General features: G+C 44.8%; 1 protein-coding gene across 6 annotated transcripts in view; it reads left to right on the top strand.

Moving 5' to 3' along the window:
- The window catches only part of LOC120235132 (amyloid beta precursor protein), a 272,417-nt gene extending 261,260 nt beyond the window's left edge, over positions 1-11,157 (top strand). For all 6 annotated transcript variants that reach the window (XM_039237295.1, XM_039237294.1, XM_039237293.1 and 3 more), the window contains one exon: positions 9,965-11,157. In XM_039237295.1, the coding sequence (XP_039093226.1) occupies positions 9,965-10,066 (102 nt within the window). In that variant the 3' untranslated portion in view covers positions 10,067-11,157. The remainder of the gene's footprint in view (positions 1-9,964) is intronic.
- The last annotated feature ends 3,727 nt before the right edge of the window (positions 11,158-14,884 follow it).

The raw sequence follows: 14,884 nt of genomic DNA, 5'->3' as shown, positions 1-14,884 counted from the left end.
GGGGGGGGGGGGGGGGGGGGGGGGGGGGGGCTCATAGTACGTGCAGGTTTTTTTAGGAAATTGTTGGAGACAGTGAATGAATACATCTTGAGAAGTATTAGAATTTTTAGAACTGAAAGTGATCTCAGTGATCAGTCAAATTGATCTTTTCGTTTTGTAGAAGAGAAAACATCCACACAAAAGTACTCACCCAGCGTCAAGCTCCGCAGGTCCAAATACAGAGTGTCTCCCATCCTAGCCACTGTTTCTTCTATCAGAGAAAAGTCTAGATATTTCCAGCAAGTCAGACTTCTCATTAACCCCAAAGGTGCTCCAGACCATTCTTGATCAGAGAAGGGTAGGAAAAGTCTTAATAAGTTAAATGTGTGGCAAAGCCAGAAATCTCCTTTTGTTCATGACTTACATCCTCCAGACTACTTGTTTATGGGATCTGTTGATGGAAACTGGGTTTGAGTCTTCTTTTCCCTCTCCGTTCGGGTGTGGACTTGATAGAGATTTGACCCAGAGAAGCACTAATAGGTGTTCGGTGGTGTTGGCCTGTGTGTTTGAGAAGCCTGGAGTCATTAAGATAAAACCTAGCATCGAAAATTGGAAGCCAAGTAGCTTGTGTAGAAGGAATACATAGAAAGCATTGGCTGGTTTGGCTAAAGCATAATTAGGACAGGATTAGGCTACATTTTCTGGTTTTCAAAAGTTGGGATTGTAATAGAAATTTTTTGTTGTGCTGGCTCAGTTTTCAGTAGCAAATGTGTATATACAGGCTCTTGTTAAAATTGAGACATGTTTGGGGAAAAAAGAGTTTTGGGGCACCTGAGTGGCTTAGTCGGTTAAGTGTCCCAACTCTAGATTTGGGCTCAGGTCATGATTGCATGGTGTGTGAGTTCAAGCCCCTCATCGGGCTCTGTGCTGACAGCCCAGAGCCTGCTTGGGATTTTCTCTTTCCCTCTCTCTCTCTGCCCTTCTCCCACTCTCTTTCTCCCTCTCTCTCTCTCTCTCTCTCTCTCTTTGTCTCTCTCTCTCTCTGCCCTTCCCCCTCTCTGCTCTTCCCCCCACCTCTCTCTTTCTCTCTTTCTCTCTCAAAATAAATAAACATTCTTTAAAAAGCGGAAAAGAGCTGTGAAAGAACAGAATGACTGACAGACTAGACTGCACATCACATAAGCAATGACAGCATCATCGACTCTGGGGTGTTGCCCTTATCATAGGATTTCGGAGTATGTGTCTTTTGAAACCGAGTGAGGTGTATCTTAAGCATCGCTGACTTCCTTTCTACTCAAAACAATACTTGTTTTCATTTCATGTTTGGGCAAAAAAAATGTTTTCATACTTGAATTAAAAAGCCTCTTTTTAATTATTTAATATTCTGCGTGGGAATTTCTTTGTTTCTAACTGAAGAGCGTTGACACACAGTGTTGTGTTAGTTGCAGGTGTACAGCAAAGTGACCTGACAGCTCCATGCCTTACCCGGTGCTCAGCACAGTGAGCGCAGCTGCTGTCTGTCACCTGTAATTATATGTCTGTATCGCCTTGGACTGACGAGTCTCTCCAAGGGCCTCTCCCTTTCCATCAGTTCAAAGTGCCCATTTCAGGCGCCAGAGTCCGAAGAGCCTATTTTGGTAAAGAACAGAAATCTATTTCGTCACAATTCTGGAGGCTAGAAGCCTGAGATCAGTGTGTCAGTGAGGGCTGTCTCCTCTCCTTGGCTTGTAGACGGGCCCCTTGGCCCTTCACACCATCTTTTCTCTATGCCTGTGACTGTCCTAATCTCTTCTGGTAAGGACACCAGTTTTATCAGATTAAGAGCTACCCCCATGATCTCATTTAACCTTAACTGCTGCATAAAAGCCACGTCTCCGAATACAGTCATATTGTGAGGCACTGGGGGGTAAGACTTTAACATATGAATTTGGGGAGGACAGAAATGCTGGGGAGAAAAGCAAGGTCTCTCTCTCTCTCTCTCTCTCTCTCTGGGACTCGCCACCATGGCCATGCAGCAGACTTATTTAAAGCATGTGGCTGTGCCAGCTACGTATTTAAAAGGACACATCCCCAGGTCTCACCCCAGACCTAGAGAAGACAATTTCCAAACGGGCTTGGAATCTGAGTGTTGAGAATTTTCCCTACTGAATGGGACATGTAGTCATTTTTAAGAATCCCTGATCTATCTCTTTCCTTTCAGTCACCTGGCTGAGCCAGCCATTAAGAGCAGAAAATGGGATCTCCTATCTGCAAGAGACACAGTTGACTTTTAAGCCTTGTTACAGCTGCCTAGGTTGTTTCTTGTGGTTAGTTACCAGGGGGAGTGTCCTTGGATCTGGGATGCCGGAGAATAAGTTGACACTTTAACAAAGATTCTGATAAAAAGAAACTAATTTTTTTTTATTTATTTATTTCTAGGAGAGAGAGAGAGAGAGACAGCGTGAGCAGGGGAGGGTCAGAGAGAGAGGGAGACACAGACTCTGAAACAGGCTCCAGGCTCTGAGCTGGCAGTCAGCACAGAGCCCGACACGGGGCTCGAACCCACGAACCGCAAGATCATGACCTAAGCGAAAGTCGGACGCTTAACCGACTAAGCCACCCAGGCGCCCCAAAAAGATACTAATTTTTAAGCCAGGAGGTGCCCTTGAAGGAGCAGAATTGTAGAGAGGAGACTTCACCAGCCTTCTCCTGATAGTCTTTCTGGTGACTGCTCGAGATCATCTAGAAACCTCTCCAGAGTGAGTGCCCTCTTTGCATTGTGTTTCTTTTCCTTATTTCTTCTCACCTCCTCCTCTTCGGAAATCGAAGATGTCATCGAGAGCCTGGAAACCATCCCCTTCTGCCTCTCCAGGCTTTCCTTTCTCTCCTTTCCTTCCGCTCTGTGCACTTCTGGGTTGAGCTGCGTACGGCAGTGTCCGACCAGAACGTCATCCGCGGTGCCGTCCAGCCCTGTCCTCAGGAAGGTTATAGTCTAACTGGAGTGGTTAAACCTGGACACAGGACTGCAGGCCATCCGGGCACCCTGGTGGTCTCACCTGGCCCACGGGGTAGCGAGGGCTGTGGCGTTTCCGAGCACCGATTCTCTGAGAGCATCGTGGCGTCCACCCTGCATGGAAGCGATCCTTCTACTGATGTTCTCTGCCCACCGTAGCAGGCTGTCACACACAGGGCCCCAGCAAATGGCTCACTCCCGGCTCTGGTTAACTGCTTCATCAGTGAGTGACCCTTCCTCACTAAAAACGAAATTAAACAAGTGAGTATTTCCAATTAGACTGGCCTGAGTATGTCAGGACAGAATACCATCCTCCTTCCCGCCTCAGTGCGTGAAGAAATGATGAAGGCGGCACTCTCCAGGACACTTCTTAGAGTAAAAGGTTCCTGCAGAAGATCACAGAGACGGAGAAATGAAAATGAGCCTACTGTTTCCATTTTTATTAATAGAGTCGTTACCAGTTGGAAATTAACAGTTGCTAGTTTTTGTTTTTAACGGGCGCCTGGGTGGCTCAGTCAGTTAAGCGTCTGACTTCAGCTCAGGTCATGATCTCACTGTTCATGAGTTCAAGCCCCTCATGGGGCTCTGTGCTGACAGCTCGGAGTCTTGAGCCTGCTTCGGATTTTGTGTCGCCCTCTCTCCCCCTCTCCCGTTCATAGTCCATCTCTCTCTCTCTCTCTCTCTCAAAAGTAAACATTTTTTAAAAATTTTTAATAAATAAAATAAAAACAAAAAATAAACAATAAATATTGGTTTAGTGATTTGCTTAGCCACAAGGCCAGACGCTCGTTCTCTGAGCCCTTAGCCACGCTCCTCCCAGGAGATGACTGTGCTCTCTTGGTGTCTCAAGCAGTGGCATGATGGCCATGTGTTATACTGTTTCCCAGATGTGCCCACCATCTCTTGTCGGAGGGTCCCAGTGGCGCGTGAACTTGTCCCAGTCACTCTGACACAGTCCACTGTGTCCACTGTGTACACAGTCCACTGACCCCAGGTTCTGTTCAGTAGCAGATGTCGACGGACACTGAATATTTGAAAATACACATTGTAGCTCTTTCCCCCAATCTTCCTGAATGGAGACCTCGCCTTTAATAAGGGGTGGGAGGAGACGGGACAGGTTTGTAGTAAGGGGACAAACTTACAATCGGTGCTCGGAAACCCCACAACCCCCGCTACCCCATGGGCCACAAACTTGCAGCAAGTAGTGAGTAAGTCCTGGAGATCTAAGACAGCATAGTGAATACGGACCCCAGTACTGTATTGTAATCATCAAACTTGTCACGAGACTAGAACCTAATTATTCCAAACTCTAATAATAAAGGATAATTCTCTCACCCGATAGAGGCACTAATTAGCACTACAAGGGCAATCATATTGCATTGTTTAAATGTATCAAATTAACATGTGGCACACCTTAAATTTACATAATGTTATGTGTCAAATATATCTCAACAGTAAAAAATTATGGGGGGGGCCAGTGCAAATTCTCTTTATTATAGGGTATGAAACAGTTTTCCTTTCAAAGGTCTGATGAGTGGAACATCAGAAATCTCTCCTTCACTCCCCAGCCAACTCATTAACGATCTAAATAAGAAGAGAGCTGCTTAGTTATCTTTTTCTTTTTTTAGTGTTTTTTTATTTATTTCTGAGAGAGACAGAGTGTGAGCGGGGGAGGGGCACAGAGAGAGGTAGATGCAGAATCCGAAGCAGGTTCCAGGCTCCGAGCTGTCAGCACAGAGCCCGATGCGGGGCTCGAACTCTCAAACTGTGAGATCATGACCTGAGCCGAAGTTGGTCACTCAACCAACAGAGCCTTCCAGGCGCCCCACTTAGTTATCTTTTTATAGAGTTACGGCAGATGACATTTCCTTATGAGTGTGTCGTCATACTGATGACATCATAAAGATATGTCCAAGGGGTGCCTGGGTGGTCCAGTCAGTTAAGCGTCTGACTTTGGCTCAGTGTTCATGGGTTTGAGCCCCATGTCAGGCTCTCTGATGGCAGTGCAAAGCCCGCTTCAGATCCTCTGTCTCCCTCTCTCTCAGCCTCTCCCTGACTTGTGCTCTGTCTCTCTCAAAAATAAACAAACATTTTTTAAGTTACTTGCTTTGGGGGGGGAAAAAAAAATATATATATATATATATATATGTCCTTAGGGGTATTTTCTTCCTAGCGAGAAGTTGGCCCAGCAGGATGGAGGTAACTGGCAACCACTAATGTGGGTATTGTGGAACAACTGGAATGGTCAGGTTAAATGGGAAGCAGAGGTATAGAAAAGTGTGGCTGGACCCAAAATGTCTTGTGGCTGGAAGCAGACAGCAGGAAGAGGGATTGGAAGGTCAGAAGAAAGCATCAGTGATCAGTGACCAAGAAGGCGTAGCAAAGAGTCCATTTCCTGCTGGAAAGATTCCTTAAACGTAGGCAGTAAGCCTAAGTGAACCACTTCTAGAAAGATGGAATTACAATTAAGAAAATGAACGTGGGGATGCCTGGGTGGCTCATTCGGTTGAACGCCTGACTTCGGCTCAGGTCATGATCTCCTGGTTCGTGGGTTCAAGCCTTATGTTGGGTTCTGTGCTGACAGCTCGGAGCCTGGAACCTGCTTCAGATTCTGTGTCTCCCTCTTGCTCTCTGACCCTCCTCCCTCACACTCTGTGTCTTTCTCTCTCTCCTTCAAGAATAAACATTTAAAAAAAATTTTTGTTTTAAAGAAAATGAACATGGACATGACTGAACAGAAAACCAACCCTGGAATTAGAGGAGGGAAGAATGACTAACTTAAAGACATGGTTGTTTGCTTTGTTTTCCTTCCCATCGTACGAGCTCCTTTGATTTTCTTCTCCGTGTGATTGTGTGTTAAGTCGCTGTGGTTTACGTTACTCTCCTTGTCCACCTGGTCACCTAAGATGGAGTCTCTTAGGGGTCAGGACTCTGCTGTTCAGCCTGACTCAGTGTCCACGCATTAAAGGGACACCCAGTAACACCCATCCTGCTGGTGGCTCTGCGTCGTAAAATGACAACATGGTGGTCACTGGCTAACCGCACCCCTGCTGGAGAGGACAGGATACGCAAGCACTAGGAGCTAAGGAGACCAGATCACATTTCATCTCTGCAGTCTCGGCCACCCTCTGGATGTAGCGAAGGAACAAAGGTGGAAGCGAAGCTGGGGTGCAGCTCAGAGGGTCCTGGGGTGTCCCATGAACACGCGGCACCCCGAGCCCGATGAAGACTTAGGATCAGTTACTGAGGTGCCCTAGTCCAGAACATCAAGACAGGGAGTGCACGGAGGTGGTGTGCATATGTGTTTGCGTCTCAGCAAGTGATAGATGTCCCTGCCCGGTGGGCAGATGGCCATTCTGTTCCCAGCGTCGTCGTTGGATCATTCCACCCAGAACGGGCTGCACTGTCTCCAGCCCTCCCACCCCGGCTCCGCTTTAGGGGAAATAATAGTGAGGTGTCTGCCTGCCCAGGGTCACAGTGGTGGTGGCCCTTACATGGCGGCCCCCACCAGTGCGGTAGCTTAGCCGTGAGGGACCTGTCACTGAGCCCCACTGGGGAGGAAGGCTCCCCCTTACCTGACGTTTTTCCTTGAGTGTAGGTTTATCCATGCGAGTACCCAGTGTTTCACTTTGAGCTTCCACGGGGCTGGGGACAAAGAGACACCACCCAGACTCCTTGGCTCCATTTTGTAAAAGTAATTGCCCCCCCTGGAGGGTCTGAGGGCTAAGCCTCCCCACCGCAGGAATGGGGAGGCTTGAGCCGCCCTCCCCACAGCAAAAGATAATAGTGAAGATTTGTAGGGGGAAAGGAGGCCAAGAAGACAGGAAAGTTAGATTCATGGATTGCACACCAGCCTCAGCCTCACATTCCTCCCAGGGCTGTTTTAAGCATTTGGCTTTGGCCTTTGAAGAAGAGATAAACTATTAAGTTGCCGGGCGTTCCCTTGACCTTGATGAACGCAGATGACAGGTGACAGCTAGTGTGAGGTCGATGCGCTTCCTGGAGGATGTAGAGCTGTGATATCCTAACAGTCAAGGGGCGTTTTTTTCCCTAGACTCAGAAATACAGCAGCTTTGTGCTGAATCTTTCTCTCAGCGAGACTTTTTGTTGTTTGGGTTTTTTTTTTTTTTTGTAAATCCTGACACTCTTTGAAATATCAGTTAAAAGGTGGCACAGAAACAGGAAGATGCTCAAGTTCGAACGGCCTATGCTCCATACAGGCTGTTTCCTGGCAAGCAGATCTGGAGAGTGGTCGAAATCTCTCATTATCCGTGCTAATCTTTAATGATGGCATTTTAACTTATACGTCCGTGGCTAATTACAATCGCCAGTTAACACACGGTGACCTCATTTGTTGACAACATAGAGGGTCAAAGGAAGAGGAGGGGATGGGAAAAACACCCAGGATTATTCCCATAAGGACGAGCATGCTGAGCATCCATGTGCACAGTGTCCTCAGAGTCCTGGCTTGGCAAGAGCTTGCTGGTGGCTTTGTTCTAAGGGGAAATGCCCCTGCTCATCCTTAGAAGAATGCGGGCGGCTCTGACAAGGCCACCGAAGGGGAACGTTCTGTGGATGGGAACGTAAGAAGCATGCACGTAACAGGCAGCCTGAGGGAGCTGCCCTGGGATTAGCTAAAGCGGGAATTCCAACTCATGCTCGTGAGGTGAGTCAGACCCTGTGTCCATGGGGGAACCAGAGTACTCCAGTGGAATTGCAATGAAACTGGCGTATAATATTGTATTGGCCTTTAAGTATACAAACGTGACCAAAGTACATTTAGTTAACATCCATCACCACACAGTTACAATTTGTTTCCTTGGATGAGAACTTTTAAGATCTCCTCTTTTAGCAACTTTGAAATCTAGACACAGCGTTGTAGAGCCACCATGCTATACATGTGTCTCCAGAATTTATTTCTCTTATAATTGGAAGTTTGTATCTTGGGACCACCATTACCCTTTTCCCCCACCTCTGGCAACCACCAATCTGTTCTCTGTTTCTCTGAGTTTGTTTTTTTCAGATTCCACTTATAAGTAAGATCACACAGTATTTGTCTTTCCTTGTCCAGCCTATTTCATTTAGCATAGTGCCCTCAAGGTCCATCCGTGTCACAAATGAGTGTTTCCGTCTTCATCGTGACTATATACTATTGCAGTGAAGACTAGTCCATTCCTCCATTGATGGACACTAAGGTTGTTTCCACGGTGTGGCTTTTGTAAATAATGCTGCCGTCAATATGAGGAGGCAGATATCCTTTGAGGCTGTGATTTCATTACCTTCAGATAAATTCCCAGGAGTGGAATTGCTGGATTGTGTGGTTGTTTTATGTTTAGTTTATTCAGGAACTCCACACTGCTTTCCATAGTGATTGTACCAAAATTTCAGTCTAAACCCTTCCTTAGCCAGCGTGCTTTAGTCATCTCAGGCTCCATCTCTAGACCTGGTGGCTCAGCCTCCAACATGCCTGCTCTCTGGTATTTTTACTTCTTTGGGTTCAGGGCAGATCCATCAAGGAGACAGGTGTGTGGGTTCAGAACTGTGCCACCAGACTGGCCATCCGTAGGGGAAGCCGTATAAAGAGCTGAATGTCACCTCACAACAGCACTCAGGTGTGGGGAATGGGCAGGCTGTGTTCTGGAAATTACGGGAACCCTAGTTACATCGTGTGCAGAATAGACCATGCCCTTTGGAAGGAAAAAACCATCTTTCTGTACAGCACATTCTAACTTTTCTGTGGAAAACATGCTGCTTCATTCTAATAAAAATTTGTGTCCATTCTCTTCATTTTCTAATGGTTTTACAGAACAGGAATTTTTAAAAATATCAAAACTAAAGGGCACCTGGGTGGCTCAGTCGGTTAAGCATCCGGCTTCAGCTCAGGTCATGATCTCGTGGTTTGTGGGTTCAAGCCCCACATTGGGTTCTGTGCTAACAGCTAGCTCAGAGCCTGGAGCCTGTTTTCAGATTCTGTGTCTCCCTCTCTTTGTGTCCCTCTCTTGCTCACGCTGTCTCTCTCTCTCTCAAAAATAAATAAAACATTAAAAAATTTTTAAAAAATAATAACAAAACTAAGCTTTCATTCATTCAGCAAGGAGTTAAGTACTTGGGTCCGTCTGTGCGGTGTGAGTGGTACAGCAGATAAGAACAGCCACTGTCTTCCTTACAGGGCTAAGCACACCTTGCCAGATGTGCAGAGAGTAAATACCCCTACACAGCTCTGTCCTAATAGTGATGCGGGGCGGGGTGAGGGTGGGCACGGACAGGTTTGCAGCTGCTGGCCCCATCTTGGAAGTAAAGCACCACATCAGCACAGAGGATCTGTTTTTAAATCTTTAGCTGAACATACTTCTCTAGTCTTAGTGCTCAGTTTTAAAAAATACATGTATATATCTATAATCTGGAACAGCATATTCTTTCTGTATGTTTCCTTTTTTCCTGTGCCAGATAGCCTCTTTGATATATGCAGATAATCATTTTTAATTAAAAGATTCTCAGATCTCACATCATCATATTAAATTTAGTGAAAACAGGGACAAATTAAAATGAGTATGGAAGGATAATCAGCAGTCTTCATTTATTTAAGCGTCTCCCAGGCAACTTTGCTGACTGTCTCTCCATGATGCTCTTGGATTTTTTTTTCCAGCTTACCACCACACTTTCAAGGAAAACAGTTTCCCACTGTGGCCTTTTTGTCCCTTGTTGAGCCAACAGGGAAGAAAAAAATATTGTGCCGCCCGGTTCGGGTTACTGTTAAGTTGGGGAAGCAACCACGGAGCACTTTGCAAGCAAAGCCAGCTGGGCAAGTTTGAAGCGCCACCTGGTGGCCGGATGGAGCATCTGTGTAACTGGTGGGCGCAGGCGTTGTGCTCCGAGATGTCAGAGGAGGAAGGAAAAGACTACCCCGCGCTTTATCCTCTGTTACTGTTCCGCGTGTGAGCTCCTAAAAGATTGATTGTTTTTAATTCGTTTCTCCTCATCCTTGCTTTTCAGGTCGACGCTGCTGTGACCCCAGAGGAGCGCCACCTCTCCAAGATGCAGCAGAACGGGTACGAAAATCCAACTTACAAGTTCTTTGAGCAGATGCAGAACTAGACCCCCGCCACAGCAGCCTCTCAAGTTGAACAGCAAAAACCATTGCTTCACGACCCATCGGTGTCCATTTATAGAATAACGTGGAAAAGAAACAAACCCTTCTGTTTTCTTATTTACTCATTACCGCCTTTTGACAGCCGTGCCGTAACACAAGTAGATGCCTGAACTTGAATTAATATACAAATCAGTAATGTCTTCTCTCTCTTTACATTTTGGTCTCTACATTATTAATGGATTTTGTGTCCTGTAAAGAACGTAGCTGTATCAAACCTAGTGCATGAATAGATTCTCTCCTGATTATTTATCACGTAGCCGCTTAGCCAGTTGTATATTATTCTTGTGGTTTGTGACCCAATTAAGTCCTACTTGAAATATGCTTTAAGAATCGATGGGGGATGCTTCATGTGAACGTGGGACTATAGCTGCTTCTCTTGCCTAAGTATTCTTTTCCTGATCACTGCATTTTTAAAGTTCGGCATTTTTAAGTATTCCAAATGATTTCGAGACTTTTTTTCCATGATTGCGTTTTACTGTACAGATTGTGCTTCTGCTCTATTTGTGATATAGGAATTACGAGGATACACATTTATTTCTTTGTGCCTGTTTTATGTGCACACGTTAGGCATTGAGAATTGAAACTTTTTTGTCCATGTATCTTTGGATCTTTGATAAAGAAAAGAATCCCTGTTCATTGTAAGCACTTTTACGGGGGGGGGGGGTGGAGGGTGCTCTGCTGGCCTCAAATTATCAAGAATCTCCCAAAAAATTTTCTGCAGGACGATTGTACAGAATCATTGCTTACGACCATGATAGCTTTCTACACTGTATTACATAAATAAATTAAATAAAATCACCCTGGGCAAGAGTTTTCTTTGAAGGATAGCTATGGACGTTAAATATTCAGAATAATTTGGGCAGAGGGGGAAGAAGCAGATTCAGTTTCTTTTAATCAGTCTGAGACACTTTATTTATGATAGCAAAAGAAAGTGAGAGGGGAAGGGGCAAAATCAGGGAACAGGGAAGGCCTTTAAGATTTGTCTACAATTTGTATAAACTGGTGTTTTCGTGTAAATAAATACGTTCTTCGAGGAGCACCATTGTGCTGGTGTGAATGATTCCGCAGTGACCACCTTTCGATCATGTAATCCTCTAAAGCCTGGTGAGAAGCCTTCTGATGTCATCTGCTCTTGGGCATCCAGTAGCAGATTTGGATCTTACATGCAAGTCTGAGTAGGAAATTGGGGCCACCATCCATCTTCCCGTGCTAGTAAAATATTTCATTGACCTAGTTCAGTTTTTAGCTTGGTCCAAAGTATTTTTGCTGCCGTATGTTGGTCCTCAAGTTTGTCTCTGGCATCATCTGTTCGGGCTGCCCTAATAAAATACCACAGACTGGCTAGCTTTGAAACATTTACTTTTACCATTCTGGAGATTGGAAGTCCAAGGGCAAGGTGCTAGCATGGCCTGTGAGGATCTTCCGGGTTGCAGATTTCTCATTGTACAAGGTCACTGTTCCCATTTTAAGGATCCTCATGATCTTAGTCCCCTCCCAAAGGCCCCACCTGGTACCATCACATTGGGCATTGTAATTTCAACAGGAGAATTGGAGGTCAAGGGGCAGACATTCAGAGAGATCACAGCAGCCCCAAATAAGAGCCAAGGAGAAAAGCTCCAGAGACATAAAAAGTAAGACGAGCTGATAGGATCTCTAAAGCAGACCTTCTGAACCCTGTCACAGCTGATATTTTGTAAGGAGTTCTTCCTTGTTGGGGGGAGGCGGAGGGGGGTGTCTGCCCTGAACACTGATGGATTTCTGGTCTATACTCACAAGGTGCCGGGAGCACTCCCCCAGTGATAATCAAAAATGTCTCCAGACATTGTCACATGTCCCTTGGGGAGACTAAACCGCCCCCATTTAGGAACCACAGCTCTGTAGCTTTTTTTTTTTTTTTTTTGAGATAGCATTAGTGGGTGAAGGGCAGAGAGAGAAGAGTCCCAAGTGGACTCCACACTCAGCACGCAGGCCTGACAGGCCTCGATGCCACGACCTGAGTCAAAATCAAGAGTCAGGCGCTCAACCAACTGAGCCACCAGGCGCCCCATAGCTATTTTAAAAGAATGCCCTCGGTGCAGGATTTTTAGTTGGAAAATGTCCCAACTGCTATCCCAAAGGTCTAAGAGCACATTGACCTGGTGTTTTGCTGTATTATGCTTTGAATCAGGTGCACGTGCGCATCAACCTTCCCATTTTAGTTTTGGATTTAACCTTTTAAACTAAAACACTAAACACAGAAAATTAAAGTCATTCCATTATGTCACTACACTCTAAGAACAGACTCCATTAAAACTTGTCTGAGTGAGGACCCTTGGGTGGCTCAGTCGGTTAAGCATCCCAACTCTTATTTCAGCTCGGGTCATGATCTCATGGTTCTTGAGTTCGAGCCCTGTGTCAGGATCTGTGCTGACAGCACGAAGCCTTCTTGGGATTCTCTCTCTCTCTCTCTCTCTCTTCTTTCTCTCGCTCAAAATAAGTAAATACACTTATTTTAAAAACATGTCCGAGTGTCCTGTTCTCATATGAACAAAACAGCTCTCTCCCTTCTCCTGTTAAGGGCGATTAGACGTAAAGGCTGTAGGAAGGTGCGGAAGGCATGACCATTTGGGTACAAGCTGCGGTTCCGTATTGCCTGGCTAGAAGGTAGCCAACGGGGGAAAGTGAGTCCTAGCATGATGGTGCATTTCTCATGACACTAATGAATGGAAACTGAACTTTCTCAAAGGTATGGGATGTTACTCCCAGGCAGGCTTCAATCCCAATGACTGCAAGTTTTAGCTTTGATCATTTCAAAGCTAATGAGCAAAGTTTTAAAGCAGAGAGAGAGAGCTTATACAGAGCGCTATATAGATAGAATTTATGAAAAGAAATGATACTGCCTTATCGTCTTGGTTCTCGGATTGAGGTATAATGAAAGGATTCTCCAGATGGTCTGGGGATTAATCAATAGGTGATTTACCCAGCCCAAAGATCAATGAGATCTTGGAGGGGGGAGGGGGGCATGGCCGACCTGATGGGTGAGTGATGGCATCTCAACACGCTCTTCATTCGCATTTTCCTTATTATGAATAAAATTCGATATTCTGTGATATTCTCAAGGGCCATTTTGTATTTCTGAATTTTCTTTACATCTTTTGTTTGAGGCTCGAAATCCATTTTGCCGTCAGGAGGGCAGCCCCTGCTGTCTCTGGTTCCATTTGTCCACCCTCTTTATTTCTAGTTTTGTCGATTGCTGCATTTTCATGGCGTGTCATATACACAGCACAGAGTTTGGTTTTTGCTGTACCAGCCAATTTGGAAGTTTTTTTGGTTTAATAGGCAAGTTAGGCCTATTCGGCTTATGATATGACTCCTACATTTGCTCTGAGTTCTGTCTTCTGCTGTAATTACCAAGTGTATTATATTTACTGTGTCACTATGGAAGGAGGGCCCTTGGCCCATGTATGGGTGTATGTGTGTGCATGTGTATGTGTGTGTGTGGTTTATATTTTTGTATTTTTATTCTAGTGGTTGCTTTTTTACCAATGATTTTTGCAGTGCTCTTAAGTCCCTTTTTTCTTAACCTTTTACTGTCTCCTCCAACTGATATTCTTTGATCCCTACTTACCATCAACACAACAGTGAATGGTCTTACCCTACTTTCCTCTTTTCTTTCCCTTCTCCCATTTTTTCAGTTGTATTTGTTCTATTTATTCAGACATAAATGTTTATATATTTTTCTTCAACGCTTGTTCCCACGCAGTTTTAGTCTCAACGGTGGAATATGTGAAATGCTCTCCATCAGTCCCTTATCCTCAGACATCTTTTGGTTGCACGAAGTTTGCCCTTCTAGTTAGAGACTGTTAGAATCCCTTAGCAAGCGCATGAGGGGTGCCTGGGTGGCTCAGTCAGTAGAGCATGTGGCTCTTGATCTCAGGGTTATGAGTTCAAGCCCCTCTTCACGTTGGGTGTAGAGGTTACTAAAACTTTAATTAACTAATAAATCAATTAAAATAAAAATACATGGACAGTATCCCTGGAGTTCTAACATATTCAAAACTGATCTTTTATGAACTTGAGACTTGAAATGCAGCTTCTTTTTTATTTATTTTATTTTTTTATAGTTTATTTTTGAGACAGAGCATGAGTTGGGGAGGGACAGAGAGAGAGGAAGACACAGAATCTGAAACAGGCTCCAGGCTCTGAGCTGTCAGCACAGAGCCTGACACAGGGCTCGAACCCACCAACCATGAGATCATGACCTGAGCCAATGTTGGACGCTTAACCGATTGAGCCACCCAGACACCCAGAAATGCAGCTTCTTTTTTCTTAAGTGTCTAGAAAAATGCTGCTTCACTGTTTCCTTGCCTCATATGTTATTTTTGAGAAATCCCGGGCCAATCTGCTTCCCTTTCCTTTGTTAAGTGTTTTCATGTTTTGCCTAGAGGCTCTGAGAATTTTTTTCCTTGAAGGTCTAATAATTCAAAGTTGATTATACACAGTCAGTTTTCCTAGGTAACCCCTGGGGCTCTTTCAATGTGTGAATTCAGTTCTTTATTTCGAGAACTTTTTCTTAGATTGCAGTTTTAAATATTCTATTCCACTTTTTAATTTTCTTCTTCAGATATACCAGTAGTACACAGTTTGGGGCTCCTTTGCCTAATTTCCATTTCGACCTCTTTTTAATCCTTTTTATTTATTTTTTTCATTTTCATTCTCTTGGTTGTTTTCCTTCTTTTATTCCGTTCCCTTTATTAAGTTTTTATTTGAACCCATTTTCCTGT

Source organism: Hyaena hyaena, unplaced genomic scaffold, assembly GCF_003009895.1.
Source record: "Hyaena hyaena isolate Hyena2069 unplaced genomic scaffold, ASM300989v1 scaffold_122, whole genome shotgun sequence".
Taxonomy (NCBI): Eukaryota; Metazoa; Chordata; class Mammalia; order Carnivora; family Hyaenidae; genus Hyaena; species Hyaena hyaena.
The sequence above is the reverse complement of the archived record's forward strand: the minus strand, read 5'-3'. Positions and strand labels throughout refer to the sequence as shown.